Here is a 26,788-nt window from a genome sequence, read left to right on the forward strand (position 1 = left end):
GTTCTTAATTTGGAATATAATCGTTTTGTACCGCAATTAACGCCTAACAAAGGGTCCTCATGATAAATTGTCATAAGTTTTTGCTTTTGCTCTGTTTCTGTTACAGTTTCTACAGGGTCTGTTAATATTATTTGTAATGATTTTAAAATTTTATTACCGCTGATTTTAAAATTTGTAATGGAAAACTCTTTGAAAAATATATAATTTTTTGGCCATTCTAACTGCTTAATATTGTGACTGCCGGCTGCTTTTTCAAGCCTCGAAAATAACTCATCTAAATTTGTCTTTCCGTTAGCATTCACAAAATTAAGTAAGTTTAGTTTTTTATGTTTTAAATGCGCATAAATTTCTATATTAGAGATCTCATTATTCTTATTAAATTGTATAGTCGACTTTATTCGCGGTATCTTTTTTGAAAAATTGTATGAAAATTTGTCATAAACTTGTACTTTAGGCGTTTCGCAAAAAGTATCAGTAAAATTATCGTCTTTATTTTGTAATTCCTTTTGTTTGGTTTGTGATCGCGTTTGAACTGCTAAAACATGCTTTGTAGATTCTTTTATTTCGTCTATACTAATGCGTGAAAGAGCATCAGCCACAACGTTAGATTTTCCTTTTATATATTCAATCGTAAATTTATATTCTGACAGTTCTAATCGAATTCTAGAAAGTTTAGACGAAGGGTCTTTCATGTTAATAAGATAAACTAGTGGTCTATGATCGGATTTTATTGTGAAGTTTGTACCGTAAACATATGGACGAAAATGTTTTATAGCGAAATGTATTGCTAGGAGTTCTAATTCGATAATTGCTTTTTTCTGTTCTGCTTTATTAAAAGATTTTGACGCGAAACAAATTGGTAAATCGTTATCACCATGCTTTTGGCTTAATATAGCACCACACCCACTCTTAGAAGCATCTACTGTAATTATAAATTCTTTTGTGAAGTCAGGGTATTGTAGTAGTTGAGGAGACATTAATGCTAGTTTTAGTTTTTCGAAAGCGTTTTCGCACGCTTCGTTCCAAGCAAATTCAACTCTTTCCGGTTTAAACGATTTAAAGGCGCTGCCAGTGACGCAAAATTCGGTATAAATCGCCTGTAATAATTTGCAAATGCGACAAATCGCCTAACCGTATCTTTGTCTTTTGGCTTAGTATACAGTCGTCAATATACATAAAAGCCTGATTTGGCGAAATGCCTGAAAATGCTATTGACATCATACGAGAAAAAGGGTTTGGTGCAATATTTAACCCGAAAGGTAAAACTTTCCAACGAAAAGCTCCTCGATCTGTACTAAAAGAAGTTATGTCTCTGGATTTAGGGTGAAGGGGTATTTGGTGAAAACCAGAAAAAAGGTCTAAAGTTGAAAAGTATTTGGCTCTGCCAAGATTGTCGAGTATGTCATCAACGCGTGCTAGTGGAAATTTGTCGGCTATAAGCTTTTTATTGACTGCTCTGAAATCTGAGCACATACGATATGACTTTTTGCCTGTTGGATCTTTTTTCGGTACCAAAATTAAAGGACTGTTATAATTTAAAAAACTAGGTTCGATTAAATCATTCTGTACTAGGTTTTCGACTTGTTTATTTATTTCTTCGCGTTGTGTGTATGGCAAACGGTAATTTTTAATATAGACAGGGGTTTTGTCAGTTAATCTAAGTTTTTGTTCGTAGAAATTATTAAGCGTTATTAAGTCGGGTTTTGGAGGGTGGGACCGTGTGTAGAAGTCCACGATAGTGGGGAAAGCTTCTGACCGCCATTACCTGGGAATGGCCAGAGCGATTCTTTTGCATGCGGTTCAAGCAGCTCACTACTGCCGGTCGCTTGCGGTCAAGTATCCTCTGGGTAGCCGCTAAACACCCGTTTAGCGGTGAGCTAATGTGAGAAGGCGACAACCTGGCTAGGCCACTCTGACATAATCGGTTTAAGGGCTAGCCGGGGGAGATCTCATCGGTAATATTTTCACCCCCGCTAAGCGGGTTGTGCGCTGGGCTTGGGACCCGCCACGTAAAAACATACTCCAATGAAATATAACAACAAGCCTCGGATAAATACACTCTCTATTGATGACGACCATGGCAAACGTTTGAAGGACAATGAATTGAGGGTATGCACCTGGAACGTCCGCTCCCTGAGTGGGATTGGTGCAGATGCCCGGCTGGTTGATGTCCTCGTCAAAGCAAAATCTGACATCACCGCCATCCAAGAAATGCGTTGGACGAAGCAAGGAAGAAAGAAGATCAAAAATTGTGACATACTGGAGTGGCCATGCGAATAAGCGCAGTTTCGGCGTCGGATTCGTGGTGGGAGAGAGACTTTGTCGCCAAGTGCTGGCGTTCACGCCTGTGGACGAGCGTCTCGCCGCTATCCCAATAAAAGCAAAATTTTTTAATATATCATTCGTCTGCGCCCATGCGCCGACAGAGGAGAAAGACGATGAGGTGAAAGACACTTTTTATGAACAATTAGAACGCACATACGAGCGCTGCCCCCGTCATGATATAAAAGTCGTGCTTGGCGACTTTAACGCCAGGGTGGGCAAAGAAGGTGTTTTTGGACCTACAGTCGGAAAGTTCAGCCTACACAATGAAACTTCTCCTAACGGACTGAGGCTGATTGACTTTGCCGGTGCTCGAAACATGGTCATATCCAGCACGAGGTTCATGCATAAAAAGATACATCAAGCTACATGGCTGTCTCCTGATCGAAATACTCGCAATCAGATCGATCACGTTGTGATAGACGGACGGCATGCCTCCAGTGTTTTAGATGTGCGCACGATCCGAGGACCTAACATCGACTCGGACCATTATCTCGTTGCAGCCAAAATACGCACCCGCCTCAACGCGGCTAAAACCAATGAACAAAAAACACAAGGAAAGCTAGACGTCGAAAAGCTTCAATCACAACAGACTGCCAATGATTTCGCAACTCGACTCTCACACCTGCTCTCTGAGAGCACAACAACCTGAAGGAATACAGGAGCAGTGGGAGCATATCTCCAAAGCACTTCGTACTGCCGCCGAGGAAAAAATTGGTTACCGGCGGCCACGAAAAAACAACTGGGATGATGAAGAATGCCGCCTTGCAACCGAAAGAAAAGACGCTGCCTACAGGGCTACGTTAAAAGCGAGCGCGACAAGAGGAGTGTGTGAACGCTATCGTGAGTTGAAAAGGAAAGCGAGACGCCTTTTCAGGAAGAAAAAAGTAGAAGCAGAAAGGCGTGAGTGCGAGGAGCTTGAGCTGCTAGCCACCAGGAATAACGCCCGAAAATTCTACCAAAAAATACCGCGACAGACGGAAGGTTTTAAGACCGGGGCAAACTCCTGTAGGAATGAAAACGGCGACCTTGTAACTGATGTCCAGAGAGTGCTTAGATTATGGAGGGAATACTTCTCTGCTCTCCTAAATGGAATATATGTCCCCCCGCCCGATTATGACGAAGTTAGAATAGCAATAACCAGATTGAAAAACAACAAGGTAGTGGGCGCTGACGGATTACCTGCGGAGCTATTCAAGTTCGGCGGCGAGGAGTTGGTAAGGCGCATGCAGCAGCTTCTTAGCAAAATATGGGCGGACGAAAGCATGCCCGACGGTTGGAATCTAAGTGTTCTTTGCCCAGTCCACAAGAAGGGGCATACTGCAAAATGCACCAACTATCGTGGAATCAGCCTTCTTAATATCGCATATAAGGTCCTTTCAAGTTTATTGTGCGAAAGATTGAAGCCCACCGTAAACCAGCTGATTGGACCTTATCAGTGCGGCTTCAGACCTGGTAAATCTACCATCGACCAGATTTTCACAATGCGCCAAATCTTGGAAAAAACCCGTGAAAAGAGAATCGACACACATCACCTCTTCGTCGACTTTAAAGCCGCCTTCGACAGCACGAAAAGGAGCTGCCTATATGCCGCTATGTCTGAATTTGGTTTCCCCGCAAAACTTATACGGCTGTGCAAAATGACGTTGAGCAACACCATCAGCTCGGTCAGAATTGGGAAGGACCTCTCCGAGCCGTTCGAAACTAAACGAGGTTTCAGACAGGGTGACCCCTATCGTGCGATTTCTTTAATTTGATGCTGGAGAAAATTATACTAGCTGCAGAACTTAACCGCACTGGAACTGGACATTGATATCATCGGCCTAAACACCCGCGCTGTTAGTTCTGCCTACTCCAAACTGGAAAAAGAAGCGGTAAAGATGGGTTTGATGGTGAATGAGGACAAAACGAAGTACCTGCTGTCATCGAGCAAAGAATCAGCGCATATGCGCCTTGGCAACCACGCTACTGTTGGCAGCCATAATTTCGAAATAGTAAAAGACTTCGTTTATTTGGGAACCAGCATCAACATTACCAACAACATCAGCACTGAAATCCAGCGAAGAATCAGTCTTGCCAATAAATGCTACTTTGGACTAGGTAGGCAATTGAAAAGTAAAGTCCTCTCTCGGCGAACGAAAATCATACTCTACAAGTCACTTATCGTACCCGTCCTGCTATATGGGGCAGAAGTATGGACCATGACAACAGCAGATGAAGCGGCTTTGGGAGTGTTCGAGAGAAAAGTTCTTCGAAAGATTTATGGACCTCTACGCGTTGGCGATGGCGAGTACCGAAGAAGATTTAATGATGAGCTGTACGAGCTATACGCAGACATCAACATAGTCCAGCGAATTAAAACGCAGCGGCTGCGCTGGCTAGGCCATGTTATGCGAATGAAAGATGATGCTCCGGCCAAGAAAGTGTTTCTATCGGAACCCGCCTATGGAAGCAGAGGTAGAGGGCGGCCCCCACTCCGTTGGAAGGACCAGGTGGAAAACGATTTAAACTCCCTTGGTGTGACCAATTGGCGCCGGTTGGCGGAGCGAAGGAGCGACTGGCGCGTCTTGTTGGACGGCCATAACCGTTTAGACGGTTAAGCGCCAATTAAGTAAGTAAGTAAGTAAGTCGGTTTTTAATGCAAAAATATCAGAATATTTCAAACATAAATCAAGTAATTTCTTTTTAGCGTAAGAAGGCATTTGTTTTGCCAAAATTGATTTAAGCTCTTCTATGCGTTTTGAATCGATAGGTGTATCATTTATGCGATAGACATTGAAGTTTTTAATGTCTTCAGTTTGAATATTGAAATCTTTTACGTATTTGACCTCGTCAGTGGTGTTGATAACTTTTATTATTGGGTTTTTTGTATCAACGATACATTTTGCTGTGAAAACACCGTTACAGAGTTCCTGAGAATCTACAAAAACTGGACTTGTCAAATTTTTCAAACTAAAAACACGAAAAACTTCGCATCTTGGTGGAATTACAAGAGTATTTGTTGAAGTGCTATGTAAAATTGAAATATTTACCTTTTCTGTCCCTTGTCCGAATATAATTGTGTCATTAGCATAATTGATTATGCATTTGTTAGTTTTTAGAAAGTCGTTTGCCAAACTGGAAATTTTTGTTAGTGAAATGTCTGCCTGTGAATCTACTAGAAAAGAACATATTTTATGAGAATCGTTACAAGCGACTTCGACGAAATCGGCAAAATTTAAATTTAGACAATATATTGATTGAGAAGTATTTAGTCGAATTGCTCCTGCCCACTCAGTGTTCGCGCCTGAGGGGCTTCGGCATTTAAAGAACGAACATTGGCTGAATTTCTAGAATTTGAACCCTGATTATTGGAATTTCTGTTATTTCCGGACCGATTATTATTGTTATTGTTGGAATTGCTATTGCCTCTATTGTAATTGCGATTATTGCCTCTGTTATAATTGTTATTTCGGAAATTTGTATTATTGTGTTGCCTATTTGCGTTATTGTTAAATCGAAAATTACTATTGTTGTTGTATCTGAAATTACTGTTGTTTCTGGAATTTCCACGGAAATTATTATATCTTATTGGACGTGACCGAAACGCTAACACTTGCCGCTCTTTCACTTCCTGTTCTCGCTCTATAATCATTTTCGCTACTACGTCCTTTGAATCTTTGAAGGTTGTTGACGCAAGGATTGATTTCACCATATCTGACCTACTATTTAATCTACAAACGCTAATGGTTTGTTCAACTGCCATCTCATGGGCTTTTGCCTTCGTCATACCTTCAATGAATAGACAGCGCTCTAACGAGTCAGAAAGCTCTTCTACCTGCTTTGAAAATTCTGAAAAATTGTTATTGGTTACTCTTAAGGCTGCAATTTTTCCCGCGACAACTTTCGAGGTGTCTGGCCTAATTTCACTACATAGCGCTTCTTTAATTTGGTTGACTGATTCTATATGCGTTGGTAGGGCTCCGCGAGCTTTGCCTTCGAGCTTGGATTTTAAAAATGCAATAAAAGTAGGAGTTAAATTTTCGTTAGAGAATACTTCCATTAATTCAACTTTATTTATAAACGAGCCAAGTGCTAACGGGTCTCCACTGTAGTTGTCTCGCATAATCGAGGCACAAGTATTAATAAACGATTTTTTCTCCTCGATTGTGGCCATGGTTGTAATGTCAAGAATAGGAGTTAGAATAGAAAAACTAGAATTTGGAATTACAGGTTGATCAGTAAATCCTAAAAAGTCTGCACTCAGGAATAATTTATAATTATGTTCACTTGTTAAGGTATCAGCTGACGATGCACTTGAAGATGAATCAGAATTATTGGAATCTATATCTTGCTCTGAGTTTTTGGAATCTAAATTTTGCTCTGAATTTTTGGAACTTGAACTCGGATGGGAATTTTTAGAAACAACCTTCCCGCTTCTTAGGTCCATACGCGTTGAAACGAATAGACAAAATATTAAAATTTTTTGTGGCAAGATATGTGGAATTTGTTTATGAAGATTGAATAGAAATTGAATTTAAAGGAAATTAAATTTGAACGAGTTGAGTTAAGCTCAAAAGAAAATTATGAAAGTATTCGTAAAGGAAATTTATGAAAATATTCTAAAAGAAATTTGTGAAAGTATGTATTTTTGAAAGCTTTTAGATTTTAGTTATAATTATACGATTGGTTAGCGAATACTTATTGCAAAAACTTTAGTTAGTGAATTTTATTGAAATACTAAAGTTAGTGATTAGTTAATGAAAACAAAGATTAAAAAAATATTTACCTTACGCTTTTGTTGTGCGCAAATCCAAATCCAATGATTGGAATTAGCTGAAAATTTTTCATGCAAAACGGGAAGTGGGAATTGGAATTCACATGCAATTTAAAAGATGTTGAATATTGTTTACGAGTTTTGAATCTGAAATGTATGGCAAAATTATAATTTTATTTGAATTTAAATGCAAAGATTATAGAATGGCAAATATTTTTGTACAGGATTTAAACGGACGCACCGCTTTTATCAAAATTGTATTGTTTTTGTTTTTATAGATACGGGCGCACCGCATCTTTCCAAAATTGTAATATAAATGTCCTCGGACACACCGGGATGTAAAAAAATGTATGTCATGTTATACACGGACGCACCGCTTTAAAGAAAAATTGTAATCATATTTTTAACTGCTTATATGCGGACGCACCGCTTTTGAAAAAGTAACAAAATTTTTGTTTGTATTCTTTTGTGCTGGAGCCCACTGTAGGGAAGAGTGGGACTAAAACCAACAATTTTTATGGTTAATTATTAATTATGGCAATTTTTGAAAATACCGAATCAAGCTTTAAAATTTTCCGTTTTTGTCCGACCCTGTCCCACAGTGCCTACCTGGAAGCTTACGCATATACCTACATATATGTATGTGAAAAATTATTGTTGTTTTTTTTTTTTTTGTAGGAAATAATTTAGTTTAATTTACTACTTTGAATTTAATGAAACAAATTTTGTAATTAGTATGGTAAGTAATTTTTTGAAAAAAAAATTTTTTAGAAAATTGGAAAAATTGATATAATATAAAAATCCTTTTTTTTTTGTTTATGTTTATTTCTTCAATAAAAATTTAAAATTTGTAATTTAGTTTATATAATGATGAAAATTTAAAAGCGTAACTTATAAAATGTACATATATAATGAAAAAATGTTTCGCATACCACTGCCGCTCCTACCGCTTGCTGTTTTGCTGCTGCTGGTCTGCCGCTGCGCTTACTGTTCGGCTGCTGCTTCTGCTTCTGCTTAGTGGCTTCACTTTTTGTTGGTATGGATTTGCCGCTATCTGTGGTTTTTCCCGAGCCGCTATTTTACGTGCCGTTATAAGTGACGTGGCAAGTGCCGTTTTACAAAAATGTTGGTACAGTTTTCATTTGTGCTGATTTTTGAAAAAATTTTTTTTTTTTTTGGTGGACTCGAACGTTTTAATAATTTTTATTGTAGATTTTTTTGTTGAAAATGTTTAAATGTTTTACATGTTTTAATAGTTTGGTAATTCATAGTTTTGTCTTTGTATTTTTTGTAAAAAATTTTTAAGTTGTGTAATTTTTGTAGTTATTTTAAATTTTTTTTGTAACTTTTTGATTTTATACTTTTTGTAGAGATTTTTAAAATATTTTGTAATTTTTTTTGTAAACGGCTTTTACATTTTTGTAGTTTTTTTTTGTACGTTTTGGACGTTTTTAAATTTTTTTGTATATTTTGTATTTTTTTTTTGTAGACTTTTTCAAATTTTTATATTTTTTTGTAATAGTTTTTAATGTTTTATAATTTTTTTGTAAATTTTTTTTTGGTTTTAAACTTTTTTTTGTGATATTTTTTTGATTTTATAACTTTGTATGTATGTGTATTTTGTTAATTATAAATTTTTATTTTTTTTTTTAATTTTAAATTTTAAGTGGGGTTTTTTTCCTTCAATTCCCATGCCTGTTATGAGGCTTGCCTCCTTCCGGCCACTCGCCGCATTTGCAGGGCTTCGGCCCACGGTCGCCATATCGAGGATCCATCTTATGGATCCGCCAAAAATGTTCTCCGCACTCACGGCCCGCAGCACACCAGCACTTATCTAGTTTTGTTTAGTTTTATTTTCCAAATTCAAAAAAATGAAATCAAAATTGTTTTTTTTTAGCATGTATTTAAAACTGAATTTATATTTTTAATGTTTATAAACTTTTAGTTCTTAGTTTTACTTATAGACTTTTAGTTCTAATAAAACTTTATTTGCACACTTTAGTTCACCAATGCGGTTCTACTTTTTTCAAAAGTTTCTAATGATACCGCTTGTGCTTTGTTGGTTGCGGATTTTATTTCTCGCGACTGATGGGTCGGCCGATTGACTTCAAACTAAACTCTGCCGCTAACGCAACTCTGCGGATTGGCATATTTTTCCTTACGTTGCTTAGCAACGAAATTAATGATGGCGTCGAAATAAATCATGGGGTCGAGCAACGGCAGTTTCAGCCAATCAGAAACTCTCCGATTTGCTCGACTCTAACAATTTTAGTGATGCCAAGTGCATCTGATATATGGTTGCATCTTGCACATTTCTAAAGAGGGTTGCCATCTACAATTTATTTTAATGCAATTTACTATGGCACTACATAATGAACGCTACTTTCCACGCATCAATAAAAGTACCTGTAGATAACGAATTATTAAAAATTAACAACAGTGGATAGACTAGGGAATCACATTGTTTAAACAAAATTGCAGAGAACCCATCGATATCGGTACTCGTCGACGTCTTAAGCCGAATAAGCTCATTAAGAACATCTTCCTTAAACAGTACTACATTACCGAAGTCATGTGCAGTGTATAAGTCGTAGCTACTATTGGGCGGTATATATGAAGCACAAACAAAAACAGGGTCTGATGAGCCTCGAATGCATACACATAGCTGGTCAAGTAGCGCACTATTATTTTCCAGTATGATTTCAGAAGCATGATGTTTGGAATGTACCGCAATGAGAACTCCACCACCTCGTGCACAACCAGTAAGGTTTGAATTTCTATCTTTGCGAAAAACATTGTATAACATAGAATCAAAATATTCCTCGCTGAAAAAGTTTTCATTTAGCCACGTCTCAATGAAGACAAAAACATCATATTCTTCATGGGAGCTAAATAGCCGCACCAGCTGGGATTTTGTTCTAACACCAACCATATTCTGCATATATAATCTTAGGTGATTATTTCCTCCATCTAACCCAACCGATTGCCGCCTGACATCGGTTGGTTTTCGTCGTTTTTTGGCTTGAATTTAAACGGGCGCACAACAATATTTGCAGGCCATAGTTCAGGCCGCAACAGCATTGCATATGAGTTGGCATTAACGCCTAACTTGAAATTAAGGTGTCTCAAAGAGCTCGGATCCACACCTTTCCTGCTAAGACTACTGCAAATAATGGAGTTTTCTTCCATACCAGTATGGCTAGCCATATAGTTTTTTACCTGGTCAGCTGTTGCTGAAGTAGAAAAGGGAGATATATGGAGCCATTTTCTTCTGGCAACAGCTCGTAACTCATTACTGGAGCTCGACCCAATAACTAAGGGTTTAATTAATTTCCGAGCGTTTGCATTTTTTGGGGGGCTAGCGTTGATATTTGCCCTGGAATCACCATTGTTACCAGAATCTTGCAACAGATTTGAATTTAAATCGCTTTGGGAAGAATTTGCTGTACTAGAACCAGAGGACTTATTTTTGCTTTTATTAGACCTCTTTTTTTCACGCACAGTGTTCCAATCACTTTGGTTATCAGTACCTGCAGATGGTTCATCTAAATTAGTTGCACTCATATGGGTTGGAAACACTGGCGCCGCAGTCGGAGTACCAGTAGCGGGAGCAGCAACATGCGGGGACGACAGCATTGTCTCTTGGCCAGTAGAAGCAGAAGAAGAGGTATAAGAAGAGGAAGTATTAGTAACTACACTAGTTGACAAAGCAGCAACGAAGGCGTATGGCATATTTGTTGTTGGAACAGAAGCTGTCTCAGCTGCAGAATAAGAAGTATTGACTGCACTGAGTACACCATTACCATAGATGAATGGATTTGCAACTCTTTGTTTCGAGAGAGCGCTGTCAAAATGCACATTTTTTATAACATTTATCAATGATGCCACTCCAAACAAAAACTAATAGATCTGAAAATGGGGATTTTTGACATACATTTCGGCGATTATAGTTTCAATCATTTAATAAAATGATAGTCGTCAAATATTAATTTCTTTGAACTTATTTTACAATAATATGACTAGTTAGAGTTAAATATAAACAAATCTAAGTAAAACTAACATTTCGATTAAATTAATTAGTCAAATATTGTAACTGCATTTAACTCGCAGTGAAAACCATATATCCTTTTGAAATTTCAGTAAATCGGACCTATGATATAATAATTAACATTATTTAATGGATAGGGCTTATCCTACATGTCTGGCGTTCCAGGTTCTGTGATCAAAATGGACTGGTTGCATCGGGAGTTCATATTTACAAAACCTGTTTTTAGTGATAACTTTTGAATGGTAAATAATATTTACCCTCCGCCTTCGAACTAATAATACTTACACTAAAACAAGTATTTTTATCCTTTTTCCCATAATTTTTGAACGCTATTCTACAGTTATAGGTCAAACTAAAGTTTACCAAAATTTTTGGCACGTTTTTCGTTTTGCTGGCACATTTTTTGTTCTGGCACCCGCTTCAGCTGGCGCGAGGGATTTATCTGTGATTGTTGCCAGCAACAACTAGAAGATAAATCCCTCGTGAGAGCGAAAATATGAGAGCATAAACAAAAGATTCGTATCAATCTGATCTATGCCATTACCATCAGACACAATTATTTCCTTTCCACTATCCTTCTCTTTGGCCAAAGGGCCACTAATAATACCACGCACTTCACTGAATTCAGATAGCAAGTGCGACACAATCGATTTATTTTCAGCAAGCATAGAGCGCAATTCAATGATTTCAGTTTGAAGAGTCTCAACTTTATTGCGAAGGCATTCATTATCTTCTCTCACAGCATTAACCACACACATAATATTAGAATTAAGAGCTTTAACTTCAGCGAGCTCATCGATCAACAACGCAAGAGATTGATTGTCAATGTTTTGGTTGCATTGGCACTCATTACTTGTTGTATTATTTTTAAGCGGAGACCGCAGAGAACAACGGCGCACAGCTTTACACTCATCGCACAGAAATGGGGTACTTTAACTTAAAAAAAAAGCTTATTACAATTAGAGCACTGCACTTTTGCCTGAGCACGTTCCACTTTTGTCCCACAACGGCAAGTCATATTTAATTAAATAAATAGATAAATCCATGCACAACTGAATAGATATAATTACTAAATTGTTTGTTTTTTTTTTTCTATACACACTGCGATCACAACGAACTATTCACATTATAAGAGTCAATATCTTAAACAGTTTATTATGCACCATGCATAAAAACATTGCAAAATTATTAGTTATTAAGACATAATTAGGGCGCGATTAAAAACACGTCCTCTCCGAACGACGACAAATTCAAATTTACACGAATACCTTGAAGAAATGCAATAGTAACAAGTAAAGACGGCTAAATTCGGGTGTAACCGAACATTACATACTCAGCTGAGAGCTTTGGAGCCAAAATAAGGGAAAATCACCAAGTAGGAAAATTAACCTAGGGTAACCCTGGAATGTGTTTGTATGACATCGGTTTCAAATGGAAGGTATTAAAGAGTATTTTAAATGGGAGTGGGCATTAGTTCTATAGGTGGACGCCTTTTCGATATTTCGCCATAAAGGTGGGCCAGGGGTGACTGTAGTATGTGTTTGTAAAACTTTTAAATTACCTTCTTTTAAAAGTGGGCGGTGCCACGCCCATTGTCCAAACTAATTTTCTATTCTGCGTCATAAGGTCAACCCACCCCCGCCTACCAAGTTTCAGCGCTTTATCCGTCTTTGGTAATGAATTGTCGCACTTTTTCAGATTTTCGATAGTCCGATTTCGTTCATTTTAAATAGCGATCTGGGATGCGTGCCCAGGAACCTGCATACCAAATTTAATAAAGATACCTCAAAATTTACTCAAGTTATCGTGTTAACGGACAGACGGATGGACGGACGGACGGACGGTAAGGGCTAGATAAATTTCTTTTTTCGCCCAGATCGTTTTGATATATAGAAGTCTATATCTTTCTCGATTAGTTTATGCCGTTACGGATTACCGTTATGCGAACAAAATTAATATACTCTGTGAGCTCTGCTCAGCTGAGTATAAAAAAATATGAGTATATAATGAATTGTGTAATTTATCTTCGTTAAAATTATCTTCATTTCCTTACTTTCAGGTCGCCCACCCGGTCCCGAAATGGAGAATAGTATTGAACGGGAATCGTATGCCTTGACCGCCGGTCTCGCACTCGGTTTGGTCACATTGGGTTTGGGTGAATCGCCAGCTGGTTTGCGTGATCTTCAAATACCCGATACATTACACTATTACATGGTTGGTGGGAATAAGCGTCAACTTAGCGGTTCACAAAAGGAAAAATACAAATTACCCTCGTTTCAAGTGCGAGAAGGAGATAATGTTAATATAGATGTTACCGCACCCGGAGCAACATTAGCACTCGGCCTTATGTTTTTCAAAACAAATAATCGTGCTGTCGCCGAATGGATGAATCCACCGAATACACATTATTTGTTAGATTTAGTGAGACCTGATTTGCTTATGTTGCGCACAATTGCGCGTGGCTTAATTCTATGGTCCGAAATTAGGTCAGACGCTGAATGGTTATTCGGTCAATTTCCATCAAACTTTAAAATTGATTTAGACCGTCCATATTATTGGGGTGATAAATATGAAACAAATATTGATTATGAGTCCGAAGCGTGAGTAGAATATATCGAAATATTTTTGTTAAAAGACAAAATACATCTAACTTTAAATTTTTTTATTCACAGTCAAGCATGGTGCAATGTCATCGCAGGCGCTTCCTTTTGCATGGGTCTCAAATATGCAGGCAGTGAAAATGCAGAAGCTTTTAAAACTTTACATAAAGCACTTAAAACATTTATCGGCTTTCAAAGCAAACATGTTTTCGAATTTGCTGGCTATACAACGGTGGAATGTTGCCTTATGGTCATTTTAATTTCTATATCTTTAGTATTTGCCGGTTCAGGTGATCTGGAAATATTGCGCATCATACGATATTTACGTTCACGTATTAGTTTTCGTGATCGCTGTCGTGTCAATTATAATCCAAATGTAACATTTGGTTCCCAAATGGCTATACACATGTCGCTCGGTTTACTGTTTTTAGGTGCAGGTCGTTATACGATCGCAAATACGCCAGAAGCAGTGGCCGCGTTAATTTGTGCTTTCTTTCCGAAATTTCCAAATCACAGTAATGATAATAGGTAGGTGAAGTGCACTTTTTTTATACTCAGCGAGCTTTACACACAGAGTATATTCAGCCCTATTCTGCATTTCGACTTGGATTGGAATTTTTTCGATTTGGCAATTTTGGTATTCTGTGTTCCAATCTCTTTCGATCCAACTTCGAATCGTTCGATTTCTTGTATTGTGCATTTCGATCGTAGTTCCGTTTTTCTAAGTTGCAAATTAGTTGGCGGAAAAATATTTTATTTTTATTTTTTTATTAATTTATAACAGAATTTTAACAAAAATGTAAGTAAAACTTGTTAAGAAACGTAGAAGGCTTGATGATGATTGTTTATGTTTCCAGGTCAAAAACAACATGTCGATGTCGAAGTCCTTGGACGTATTTGCCCCGCAAAAGTATCTAACACATACTTCAAAGCATCCTTGTTAAGTCGAAAGTTTTTTTTGAACCTAAATAAGAAAATAAGTCATTAAACTTTACCACTTTTAAGTTCAAGTTCTTACAATTCGTCACTCATCTCAAATGGATTACACAAATCTCGCAATATTTGCCTTTCCATTCTCGCCTGGCAATTTTCGTATGCGTTGCTTTCCAACTCCATAAATAAAGCCGTGGCTATTGATTCCATTATAATAGACAGCTATAATTTGTGTCTGTTCGTTGGGTCCAATTATATGCCAAAGCAAGCTGCCGGCGTAGAGGAAGGTGAAGCGAAAACGTAAACAATCCTTGCGGAAAGAATAAATAAACCTTTATAAAGTATTTTGGGCCAGTGCAATGAAATTAGCATCATTAAAATTCAGAAAATGTCAACTATATTCGTGCAGGAATCCGTTTTAACAAAACTTGGTGGCCACGGCAGGGAATTGGCCAAAAGAACGACAAAAACACACTTACAATTATGAAAACACTTCACTCAAAAAAATATAACACTGCGGCAATATATTCTATTGCTTTCTTTTGTACAAAATGGCATGGATAATAAAATATAAACGTTTTTCAGTGTTTTTTACAAATTTTCTTTAATTTATTTTGTTCCAATGTTCACACATTCCGTACCAACAACTGATTTCGAAAAATCATTTGCTCTTCTTCTCTTTACGATTCCATCGTAATGCAGAATACCAAACTTCGATTAAAGCGGAGCGTAGAACGGGAACGTAATCGAAATGCAGAATAGGGGTGATTAACTTTGATTGGATAACGGTTGGTTGTACAGGCATAAAGGAATCGAGATAGATATAGACTTCCATATATCCAAATCATCAGTATCGAAAAAAAATTTGCCTGAACCATGTCCGTCCGTCCGTTTGTTCGTTAACACGATAAATTGAGTAAATATTGAGATATCTTCACCAAATTTGGTACACGAGATTATCTGGACCCAGAATAGATCAATATTGAAAATGAGCGAAAACGGATGATAACCACGCCCACTTTTTATATATATAACATTTTGGAAAACACAAAAAACCGGATTATTTAGTAAATAATACACCTAGAATGTTGAAATTTGACATGTGGACTGATATGAGACTCTTGATAAAAATTAAAAAAAATTGTTTTAAATGGGCGTAGCACCGCCCACTTGTGATAAAATCAATTTTACAAATATTAATCATAAATCAAAAATCGTTAAACCTATCGTAACAAAATTCGGCAGAGAGGTTGCCTTTACTATAAGGAATGCTTTGAAGAAAAATTAAAGAAATCGGTTAAAGACCACGTCCACTTTTATATAAAAGATTGTTAAAAAGGTCGTAGACAAATAAAATAAGCTATATATTATCATTTCCCAAGTGGATTTAAAACAAAAAATAGGAAAAACTTCCAATTTAAAAAAATGGGCGTGGCACCTCCCCTTTTATGACTAAGCAATTTTCTATGCTTCGGGAGCCATAACTCGAAGAAAAATTAGCGGATCTTAATAAAATTGGGTACACAAATTTTCCGTATAGCAAGAAATATTTCTAGAAACAATGGACGAGATCGGTTAAAGACCACGCCCACTTTTATATAAAAGATTTTTAAAAGGGCCGTAGACGAACTTAGCAAAAAAATGTTTTGAATCAATGATATTGCACTTATCAAGTTTTATTGTAAGAGGAAATGCGGAGATATTTTTTTTTAAATGGGCGGTGCCACATGTTATCTAGAAAAGTAAACTATCTGAAATGAAATGTACAATTGAAGCTCACGCTGAGTATATAATGTTCGGTTACACCCGAACTTGGACACCTTTACTTGTTTTTTTTTTAATTGTTGTAAATTACGAAAATTTTTATAAACCTTTTGGAATCAAATTTATTTTACTCAGATACCATTTACAAGCCTTCCGCCATTTGTATGTACTTGCTGTTGAGCCACGTCTGTTTCTGCCACGTGATATCGATACGAAAAAGTTATGTCTTTGCCATATATCTGTGCTGGAAGTGGGCAGCAAAGAGTTGCGTCGTCTGCCAATGGCACCTTGTATGCTGCCACCGCTAGATTCGTTACGAAAGGTGATTGTTGATGATGCTAATTATTGGCCTGTTTGCTTTGAGAAGGAACGTAATTGGGTGCAGTTGACGTTAGTATAAATAATTGATTACACTATTTACATATTAACCTGGGCCGATTTGTATGGACGAAAGTTAACCGATATCGCGCCATCGATTTTTCGATAGGATTTGGGCTCAGGAAAAAAAGTTCTACTACGCATACCCAAACAAATTATTTTCGAGCCTGCGAAATTTCATTTTTCTTACTTTTTTCAACTTTGATTTTTAAGGTTTTTTTCATGACCTACTAAAAAAATTTTGATATGTATACCATGTCAGGGTATACATGAAAATTTTACAATCAAATGAAAATTTTTTAGTAGGTCATCAAAAAATCCTTAAAAATCAAGTCGCAAAAAGTAAAAAAAATGAAATTTAGTAGGCGCGAAAATTATTTTTTTGAGTATGCGTAGTGGGACTTTTTTTCCTGGGCCCAAATCCTATCGAAAAATCGATGGCGCGATATCGGTTAATAAATTGACCCAGTCTAATACATATTTTTATTTTGAATTTATACTAGAACCATGGTACAATAACCAGGTAAAAGCATCAGAGTTGCATTTTACATGTTTTTTCATTCGAAGGTGGTCATAAAATGTCAAACTTTGTTTATATTTACATTTTTTTTTTTATTTACTTTTGATGTAAAAATTTATTAGGTAATTCTTTACTTTAGCTCACAACTACTAAAACTCGTCCAAAAATATCGGGAGAGGTGTCAAAAGATGCGCTTTAGACCCAGGAGCACGAATCCGAAAACGGAAATTGAAAATTTTATTTCTTTCCAGATATATTTACAAAGTTGAAAATTTTCATGTGGCGGCTGTAATTTTGATGGTGTTGGGTACCCACAAAAAAAACTGTGGGTAAAAGTGTTTTGCGCGGATATAGATTTGGTCTCCCATGGTAATTTTATATAAGCGCGGCCGAAGGCCGCCAACGCAGAAAGGTAATCTGCGCAAAATTACCATGGATCCCACCCCCGGGTTCGGAGGTACCCGCGGGTCTCTTTTCGGTTTTTCGTTAATATCTTTTGAACGAATAAAAATTTTTATTTTCCGCCTTCGGATTATTAATACTGATGTCAAGACGCGTCGCTTGACACCTCTCTCGATATTTTTGGTAGCGCATTAGCAGTCGACCCCTTGACTATACTATTACCTGCGCAAAAATACTATGGATTCCACCCCCGGTTTCGGAGCGCTCCGGTGCCATTTTTCAGTTGTTTGGGAATATTTTTTGACAGAAATAAAATGTTTAATTTTCGCTTTCGGATTCGTCGTCCTGAGTCCAAAACGCATTTTTTTGACACCTCTCCCGATATTTTTGCAGGAGTTTTTGCAGTTGTGAGCTAAAGTAAAGAATTACCCCGCAAGATCAAGGAAGAGGAAAAATTGGGAAAAAGCTTGTGGCGTTAGCTTCCCTAAAATGGCTTAATTTTTTCGCTCCATTTTCAGGCCTGTGACCTTATTGTGGGAGCTCAGAGAGTAAATTTGATGCCCAACTCCACTCCATCGCTATATTTACCGTCTTTGATGTAAATATTGTTTTTTGAATGTTGTAAGATAAGAAATATAATATAATTTTATGTATAACTTAGCAGTGCTAATCAAGAGTTTGTAAAAGAGGAAGTTGTCTCATCGTCCCCAACGGTCATTCCTACAGTTATCTACCAAAATATCGGACAATACTTTCGCCGCTACAACGTGAAGGAAGGACGAAGGATAAATAATAAAGTCCCTTCTACATGTTCGCTTTTTTTAAGTGACACCGTTGGAGCGAAAGGTCAATACTTCGTACGGAACAGCTGCAGCACACAAACGGATATGCATGATGTACCACGAATAAGTCGTGAAACCCAGACGCAGTAACCTTCACTAGTTTCAGGGCCACCATTAGTTTACAAAGAGCGAAAATATACTATACAAGTTTACGCAAAACGGCCCTTATCAGGGCCACCACTAGTCAACAAAGAGAAAAAAAATGCTATAGATTTACTTTTGGATTATTTATATCATCCATAAGACGACAAGAAAAAAACTGGAGTATAACCGATACTGGAATTGAAAACGGAAATATTTCAAGCCGAACTTTTACCGTAGCAGGTACCGATACCAGATCCAACCTAAAGCCGAAATTGCTACAAAAGCCTCTTGGCTAGAACCAGAAGGAAAACCCGGAACCGTAATTGAAGTCAGTACTACAAGAGAACTAGTATCCAAAAATTAAACCGAAAGCAAAATCGGTTCCGAACAGAGGAGCCCAAAGAAAAATTGGATCAAAACAACCATGCAATGGCGCTGAACCCGAAAGTTCTGTGGCATAGCGACTCATTTGAAATTTTCAACACACCCGTGCTTTTGTTAATTAAAAAATATTACATCTAAAGACATGGAGTACATATCCTTCAAAGAAATCTGCACCTCAAATACCGACACGACGAGTTTCCAACGTTAAACGTTATTATGTATATATGTATCTTCGATATTTATTACTTAATTTTTACTTTACAAAATACATGAAATTTTAAAATAAATCAGTACTTATTCATGAACATACAATTAACTCAGCATTTTATATACAATCTCATCCCAAATTTTCAACATCTCTTGGAGACAGTAACGCTAGTATTCATACATACATGTATTGAAAATAAGGTCCACTACAAAAAACATTTAGCAATAGCATTTCCCAATATTATTTTGATACTACAAAATAACGACCTTAGGCAGATAAAGTAGGAACAATATAATTCCTAAAAAGTTGTATCTCACTTTACATTAAACTGCTTTGGAATATAAATACATATACTAAAAGATGCATACAATACAAAACGGTCCCTTATTTATATATCTTAAACAAAATTAATGTTGCGACCATTGGATATTTTTCAAATAAATTGGTTCTAGAACCATCTCCCATAATGTAGACATTTCACGTAAACGTTCGACATGTTTGATGCAGGTATCGGTAATATAATCAACCTCTTCAATGGTGGTAAAACAACCAATACCAAATCTATAAAAATTTAACAATAAATTACTTTCAAATTAACTAAACAATTCAGTAGGGTAAACTCGTATACCTTATTGAACTATGTGCCAAATCCTCATCAGTTCCAATCGCACGTAGGTTCCAGTGATGCAGAAGTACATGCTGATGCACTAGACAACGCCACAAAGGCCATAAGTAATGATAAATTTAATAAACCACTATACCTTTGCTCTGGATCACCATTACATATACCATGTGATAAACTTGAAGTGATGCGATCATATAAACGTTTCGACAGAAAATCTATAAATTTCTTATCATATTCCATTTCTTTGAGTGCAAGATAACATGCAGCACCAAATCCAATAACAATAATCCGAAGGCGGAAAATAAAAATTTTAGCTCGTTCAAAAGATATTTCTAAAAAACCGAAAAATGACCCCCGAGTGCTTCGAGACCGGGGTGGGATCCATAGTATTTTTGCGCTGGCGGCCTTCGGCCGCGCTTATAAAAAATTAATCTGGGTGGGTCCAACACCGGTTTGGAGACCAAAACTATATCTGCGCAAAACATTTATGTCCACAATTTTTTTTGTGGGTACTAAATATCATCAACATTACAACGCGTACATGAAAATTTTCAACTTCTTTTGCAAATATCTCTTGTCCAACACAAAATAATTTACCTCCGCCTTCTGATTATTGTTTTCGAGGTCAATGCGCGTCTTTTAACACCTCTCTCGATATTTATGGATGCATATTATCAGTGTCATGCTGTAGTTTAGAATTACCAAGAGTTGATGCACTGGAAACGTTGAAGAAGTGATTCAGCTGCTATATGTAAATAAATAATAACAATAAATTAAATACATATCATTTGAAAATCAGCTAATTACCTTTATTTTCCATTAGAAATGCCTTTTTCCTCCAGCTTCATCAGCAAACCAACTTTTTTCTTTTTTTGTTTTGGCTTTGTTGACGAAAATTACATGTGACATTTTTCTTCTTCCATAACTTTTGACAGAAGAAACTGAAAGAACGATTGACAGTTTATGTACAATCGGCAACAACAAAATACACGGGAGGGTTGCATTTTCGCTAATGCTTCTACCTGGTAATTGTACCATGACTAGAACTAATTTTTCTTTTAAATTTTCAGTAAAGCTTTGGAGAATTCTGCTTGTATTGATATCAAAAAGCGTTCAGGTTGTCTGTCTCATTTGGAGGATCCCGATCGTTTAAAAAGTCTTTTTGCTCAAACGCTCACTACACAACAATATACATGTTGGCATGTTGAGGCTACAGCCTTAGAACGTTTCTCAAATGATCCCTTCGTTACAAGTTTTACAGATCGATTTTTGCACATCGATACTGAGTCTATAACACAAGAGGAGCTACTTAAAATACAGCAGCTGACAATGCTTTTCTATAATGCCGTCATCAAGGATAAAATGCACGTGTTGCCTATTTATTTAACAACTTTTAATGTAAGTTTATAGATTAATTTTAGATTTTAAGCTTTTTTGATGAGAAACCTTTATAGCCGCACGTAAAACCAATTTCTTAGGGACTTAGAATATACACGCGGCATGTATGCCTGTCGTAAATGCGACTAAAATTCCCAAATGATTCTAGGGACTGTGTAGCGCAACTCTTTCAACCTCACCTACGCGTGGTGGATCCTGTTTCCTTAGCAGGCGATGCTCTGGCGACCCCAAGCTCTTCATCGAGCTAGGGTATGGGGGTGGGATGGCCTAGAAAGTTCAATGTGATCATATTAAATCGTTCCCGAGATGGTGAGGCTTGTACCTTAATGGTGCTTTTTACCGGAACGTACCGGATCTATATCTGACAAAGGAGAATCAACTTCGATAATACTCCCCAAAACCTTCGGGGAGTATCCTTATCGCTATAACAGCAATATTAACATGTATACATATATATAGTCTATATTTAGTATTGTGTACGGTTTGGCTACGGGATGATTTTGCCGATCATTTCGAAATGATTTTGAAGATTATCTCAGGGTACTACTGGAGTCATTCTTCTTTGTCATTTTGGGACTCCCTTGGGCTTCTCTGGGGATCATTTGGTTGTATTATCCGGATGATTATGGGGAATCTCTCGGGATGCCTCCGGGGTCTTTTTGGGAACTCTATCGGGGTCCTCTTGGGGTCATTTGAGGTTCGTTTGGGGATCACTTCGGGGTCATTTCAGGGCACCTATGGGCTCCTGGAATCATTTTTGGCCTTTTCGGGATGACTGTGGGGACCCCTCTGGATCCCACGGGTTCATTTTGTTGTGATTTTTGGGAATCTATCGAGGTCCTCCCGGCGCAATTTCGGAATGATTTTGGGGACTGTTTGAAGGTCCTCCAGGGGTCGTTTTAGGATCACTTCGGGGTCATTTGGTTGCTACCTGGGCGTCCTCCGGTGTTCATTTCGGGATGATTTTTGGAACTCTCGGGTTCTCGGTCTTTTCGGAATGATTTTGGGAAATCATTGAGGGTCCTCCAGGGGTCATTTGAGGATCACTTTGGGTTCATTTGGTAGCTCTCTTGGCGTCCTCCCGCGTTCATTCCGGAATGATTTTCATCATTGATCATTTGGCGTGCTCCCGGGTTCATTTCGGGATGATTTTTGGGACTCTCTGGGGGACCTGCCGAGTTTTTTCGGAATGATTTTGGGGACTTTTTGAGAGTCCCCCAATGGTCATATGACCCCCAAATGAGGAGGATGATTTTATCATTATGCCATATTAAGATCGATGACAGAACAACAGAATAAACGGCTACCTGCCAAAACTCTTCAGTTTTTTCGCCTCGCGAAACCTGGCATTATCACCGACTAAATTATCCGCGACCTTATTTACAACTTGGACGTCCCAATGGTCGACCATTTTGAACATCCACGTCGATGGCACTACGCTACCGATTGTCCCACACCCCAAAATCTTGGGTGTGACGTTTGATCAGGATCTACATTTTGGTGAGCACGCAGCCGCAATTGTTCCGAAAATCCAGAGCCGTAATAAAATCCTCAAATCCCTTGCTGGCAGTACTTGGGGAAAAGGCAAAGAAACGCTGATTACCACACACAAAGCAATTGGACAGCCGTTTGCGTGCTACGCGTCCCCTATATGGTCGCCAAGCCTAAAAAGTACCCACTGGAAGAAGCTACAGGCCTACCAAAATACTGCGCTCAGAACCGCCACGGGCTGTCTTCTTATGTCCCCAGAACACCATCTACATAATGAGGCGAGAATACTCCCCATCAGGGAGAGAAATGAGATGCTCACCAAACAGTTCCTGTTGAATACCCAGAAACCTGGGCATCCCAACAGACATCTGATTGACGATCCAGCACCGCCTAGGGACTTAAGGAGTCATCTCCGTAAGCATTTGAGGAAATACGGCACCTGAGAACTCAGCCGTATGAAGCAAAAAAACACAAGCAGGTCCTTGGTGAACTCCACAAACAGGCGTCGGACCTTTATGCCGGGAATTGCCCGGTGAATCCAGTACTCAGGGAACAGTACCCAAAACTTGCGGAAGAGGAACGCATACTCCCCAGGGAAACACGAGTCACTCTAGCTCAACTTCGTTCTGGATACTGTAACAGGTTAAACTCTTACCTATCCAGAATCAACCCCGACATACAAAATGTATACCCCGCTTGCAATGTGTCCCCACATGACACCAACCATCTCTTTAATTGTAATGTGGAACCAACGCCTCTAACACCCCTTTCATTATGGTCCACCCCTGTCGAAACAGCAAGTTTCCTTGGACTCCCGTTAGAGGATATTGATGACAATTTGTGATCGGTCGCAGCTATTAGGTGGGACGAAACATTGCTACAACAACAACAACAACAAGTTCCTATCGCAATCTGTTTTTTTCTGCGTATTACTCTTACAAAATAATGTCGATGTTTCACATCTGCCAGGCGTCCCGTGACGGCTCACATATTTTTGTATATCCTTTGAAATATCCACTTACTTAATTGACGCTTAGCCGTTTAAACGGTTATTTTGGAATTTTTGGAATATTTGCAATAAGAAAAACTGAAAAGCATCGACCAGATGTTGTAATAACTACTTGGGCTCTGCCAAAGGCAGTCATCAGAAAACTTTGTATTTCGGCTAATAGGAGCATTAAAACACCGCCCTTAGGAAAACTTTGTCACACATGGTTTTTTATACTGAGACATACTTATTTGTTTTCTTTTAATTGTTAAAGAAGTTTAACTTTTACCACGTGTACGGCGCTACATGCAGGATCTTTTTAAACGCTTTTATTTAGCTTGACTTGACAGGCTGGCCGGCATGCATTTTGTAATTGAAATTTAAGTAACTTCCCGATAAGCTACAAGCTTGAAACTTGGAATATAGTTCAGAACCCGATGACAATGCAATAATAAGAAAAAAAATCCGATAGGTGGCGCATGAATCGAAATATTTCAAAAAATCGTATTTGTGTTCCGATTTGGTTCATATTTGGAACACATAATACATACAAGAATAGAAAGCGACCTATGTAAAAAATCGCCGCTAGGTGACGCAAGGGTCGAAATATTAAAAAAAATCGTACTTTTGGTCCGATGTGGTCCATATTTGGAACACATAATACATACATGAATAGAAAGCGACCTATGATGTCCGATTTGGCTCATATTGGGCACAAATATTACATATAGTCCGGTAGAAGTGACATCAAAATATTTTGGAGTTCTAGGAGGGACAAGCATACGTGGCGCAGAGTCGAGTAAAGTCTTTGGAAGGATTATGTATTGAGGACTTAGATTGTAACGAATTGTCAGGAAAGAGTTCTTGTAGTAATGAGTCACTGAATGAACTAAATAGAATGAGAAATAATAGGCAATTAAATAAAGACTAAGAACTCGAAAATAAAATAATTAAAATAAATTTTAAGTTAAACGGTTTTATTGAAAACAATATTTACATTAAGTAATAATAATATTAAAAGCTTGAAAATAATTAGGTAGGTCCTAGGTACTAGTCATCACACCTCTCATCAATCTAGGGCGTTGATCAGACAATTAAATAAAAGCGTTGGGCGCGTGAAATTTCTAAAAATGTGAGGCGTAGCATAACCTGATTAAGGTTCATTTGGTCTTATATATGACTATTAATAGAAATTTGACGCGTCCAATGGTTGTATTTAATTGTCTGAGCAACGGCCTAGCTTGATGAGGAGTGTGATGCCTAGTACCTACCTAATTATTTTCTAGCTTTTAGTATTATTATTACTTCATGTAAGTATTGTTTTCAATAAAACCGTTTAACTTAAACATTTTATTAAATTAATTCATTTTCAAGGTTTTAGTCTTCATAGGTCGCTTTCTATTCATGTATGTATTATGTGTTCCAAATATGGGCCAAATCGGACCATAAATAATATTTTTTGAAATACATATTTCGATCCATGCGCCACCTATCGGAATTTTTTTCTTATTGCATTGTCATCGGGTTCTGAACTATATTCCAAGTTTCAATTTTGTAGCTTATCGGGAAGTTACTTAAAGTTCATTTACAAAATTCGTGCCGGCCAGCCAGCCCGCCAAGTCAAGCTAAATAAAACCGTTTAAAAACTTGAAAGCATCGACCAGATGTAATAACAACGTGGGCTCTGCCAAAGGCAGTCATAGGAAATCTTTGTATTTCGCTAGTAGGAGCATGAAAACAATCGCCCTTAGGAAAACTTTGTCACACGTGGATTTTTATACTGAGACATACTTATTTGTTTTCTTTTAATTATTAAAGAAGATTAACTTTTACCACGTGTACGGTGCCACATGCAGGATCTTTTTTCTAATGTACCCATGTATCACGATGGCATATCTACTTACGTTTGTCAGAGTTCCGAATAATTAATTAGACGCACGCTAGTTTATTTAATGTTAAATGAAGAAAGTATTATTATTAGAAATAATGAATATACACTTTAATGTATTATAAGCGAATTATGATTGTGTTAAATACGACGTTTCGTTCTGAAGGTTCGAGACAGACTCCTTCGTCTCGCTCATTTCATTTCTCTCCTCAAATCGTCTTTTACTTAGTTAGAGTTGCCATGTCGGCTGACAATTCGGCCTTTCCTGACTCCAAATCGACCTCGATTTGATCAGGGTCGTCGTCGTCGTCGTCGTATTCGTCGAGCTCGGGTGCACTGTGACACCAGGGCTTTATTTTGTCGGTACTAAATATTGAGCAGAATTTGCGATTTGTTATTTTTATACCAGGAATATCTTCTATGAGGTATCGGTCGTTTCCCAAGCTTCGGGTAATAACGTATGGACCGCGAAACTTGGGTTCCAGCTTTCTCGATTCGCCAGTTGCTGCTGGCTCGTTCTCAATAACAACGAGGTTACCTTCAGTGTATGTTGTCGGAGTACGGTGCTTATCGTCGAACCTACGTTTCCATTTTTCTCGTTCGTGGTTAATATTTTCAAGGGCTTGTTGCCGTTTTTCGTCGATTGGTAGCGGATTCGGATTATCGGTTGTATCGTGAATAGCTGCAATTAGCTTATTTTGTACGATATCGCGGAGACGAAAATTAAAAATTAGTTCGTTCGGCGAATAACCTGACGTATCGTTGCGCTGTGAGTTGACTGACCATTGCACGTTTCGTAGATGACAATCCCACTCTTTCGGTTTATCGGTCGATGTTCGAAGATAATTTAATATGGTTTGGTTAGCTCGCTCAACCTGGCCGTTGGCGCGAGGTGTACGTACGGCGTTTTTAATATGTTGGATCGAATTTTTTTCACAAAACTGTTCGAATTGCTTCGAGGTAAAACATGTACCTCTATCGGTGATGATTTTGACAGGCAGTCCAAAGTAGCTTGTCATATCGTTTAGTGCGTTGATTACCGCGGTGGTTTTCGTATTGCGTACTGGCTTCACTACCAGGTATTTGGAAAAACTATCGGATATTGCCAGAACGTAGCAATTTCCACGATTACTTTTGACGAAAGGTCCTAATTGATC

The 26,788-nt window shown here is 37.8% G+C and overlaps 2 protein-coding genes across 10 annotated transcripts in view; one reads left to right on the forward strand and one right to left on the reverse strand.

Annotated features, from left to right (window-relative positions):
* shtd (shattered) overlaps positions 1 to 26,788 on the forward strand; it is a 65,665-nt gene that overhangs the window by 33,333 nt on the left and 5,544 nt on the right. For 3 of the 4 annotated variants that reach the window (XM_067783332.1, XM_067783333.1, XM_067783334.1), the window contains 4 exons: positions 13,186 to 13,726; positions 13,799 to 14,254; positions 16,559 to 16,813; positions 20,937 to 21,264. In XM_067783332.1, the coding sequence (XP_067639433.1) occupies positions 13,186 to 13,726; positions 13,799 to 14,254; positions 16,559 to 16,813; positions 20,937 to 21,264 (1,580 nt within the window). Of the gene's footprint in view, positions 1 to 13,185; positions 13,727 to 13,798; positions 14,255 to 16,558; positions 16,814 to 18,241; positions 18,322 to 18,387; positions 19,786 to 20,936; positions 21,265 to 26,788 lie in introns of those variants that run through there. The other variant, XM_067783335.1, reaches the window with a different exon arrangement.
* LOC137250467 (bromodomain-containing protein DDB_G0270170-like) lies at positions 4,647 to 12,357 on the reverse strand. 6 transcript variants are annotated; one of them, XM_067783342.1, is made up of 3 exons: positions 12,197 to 12,357; positions 8,011 to 8,912; positions 4,647 to 7,707 (listed from the first exon to the last, which is right to left on the reverse strand). In XM_067783342.1, exon 3 carries the CDS (start codon positions 6,749 to 6,751, stop codon positions 5,573 to 5,575), a length of 1,179 nt encoding a protein of 392 aa, XP_067639443.1. In that variant the 5' UTR covers positions 6,752 to 7,707; positions 8,011 to 8,912; positions 12,197 to 12,357; the 3' UTR covers positions 4,647 to 5,572. The 6 variants fall into 6 exon arrangements, with proteins under 6 accessions (XP_067639443.1, XP_067639442.1, XP_067639444.1 ...); XM_067783341.1 differs by having other exon boundaries at positions 8,011 to 9,484; positions 12,229 to 12,243; XM_067783343.1 differs by lacking the exon at positions 12,197 to 12,357 and adding an exon at positions 12,084 to 12,161.

The sequence above is a fragment of the Eurosta solidaginis genome, chromosome 4 (genome assembly GCF_040869045.1).
Source record: "Eurosta solidaginis isolate ZX-2024a chromosome 4, ASM4086904v1, whole genome shotgun sequence".
Lineage (NCBI taxonomy): Eukaryota > Metazoa > Arthropoda > Insecta > Diptera > Tephritidae > Eurosta > Eurosta solidaginis.

Bases quoted from the DNA above. Each gene is read 5' to 3' on its own strand.
- LOC137250467 (XM_067783342.1), bottom strand. From the start codon at position 6,751: ATGGACCTAAGAAGCGGGAAGGTTGTTTCTAAAAATTCCCATCCGAGT.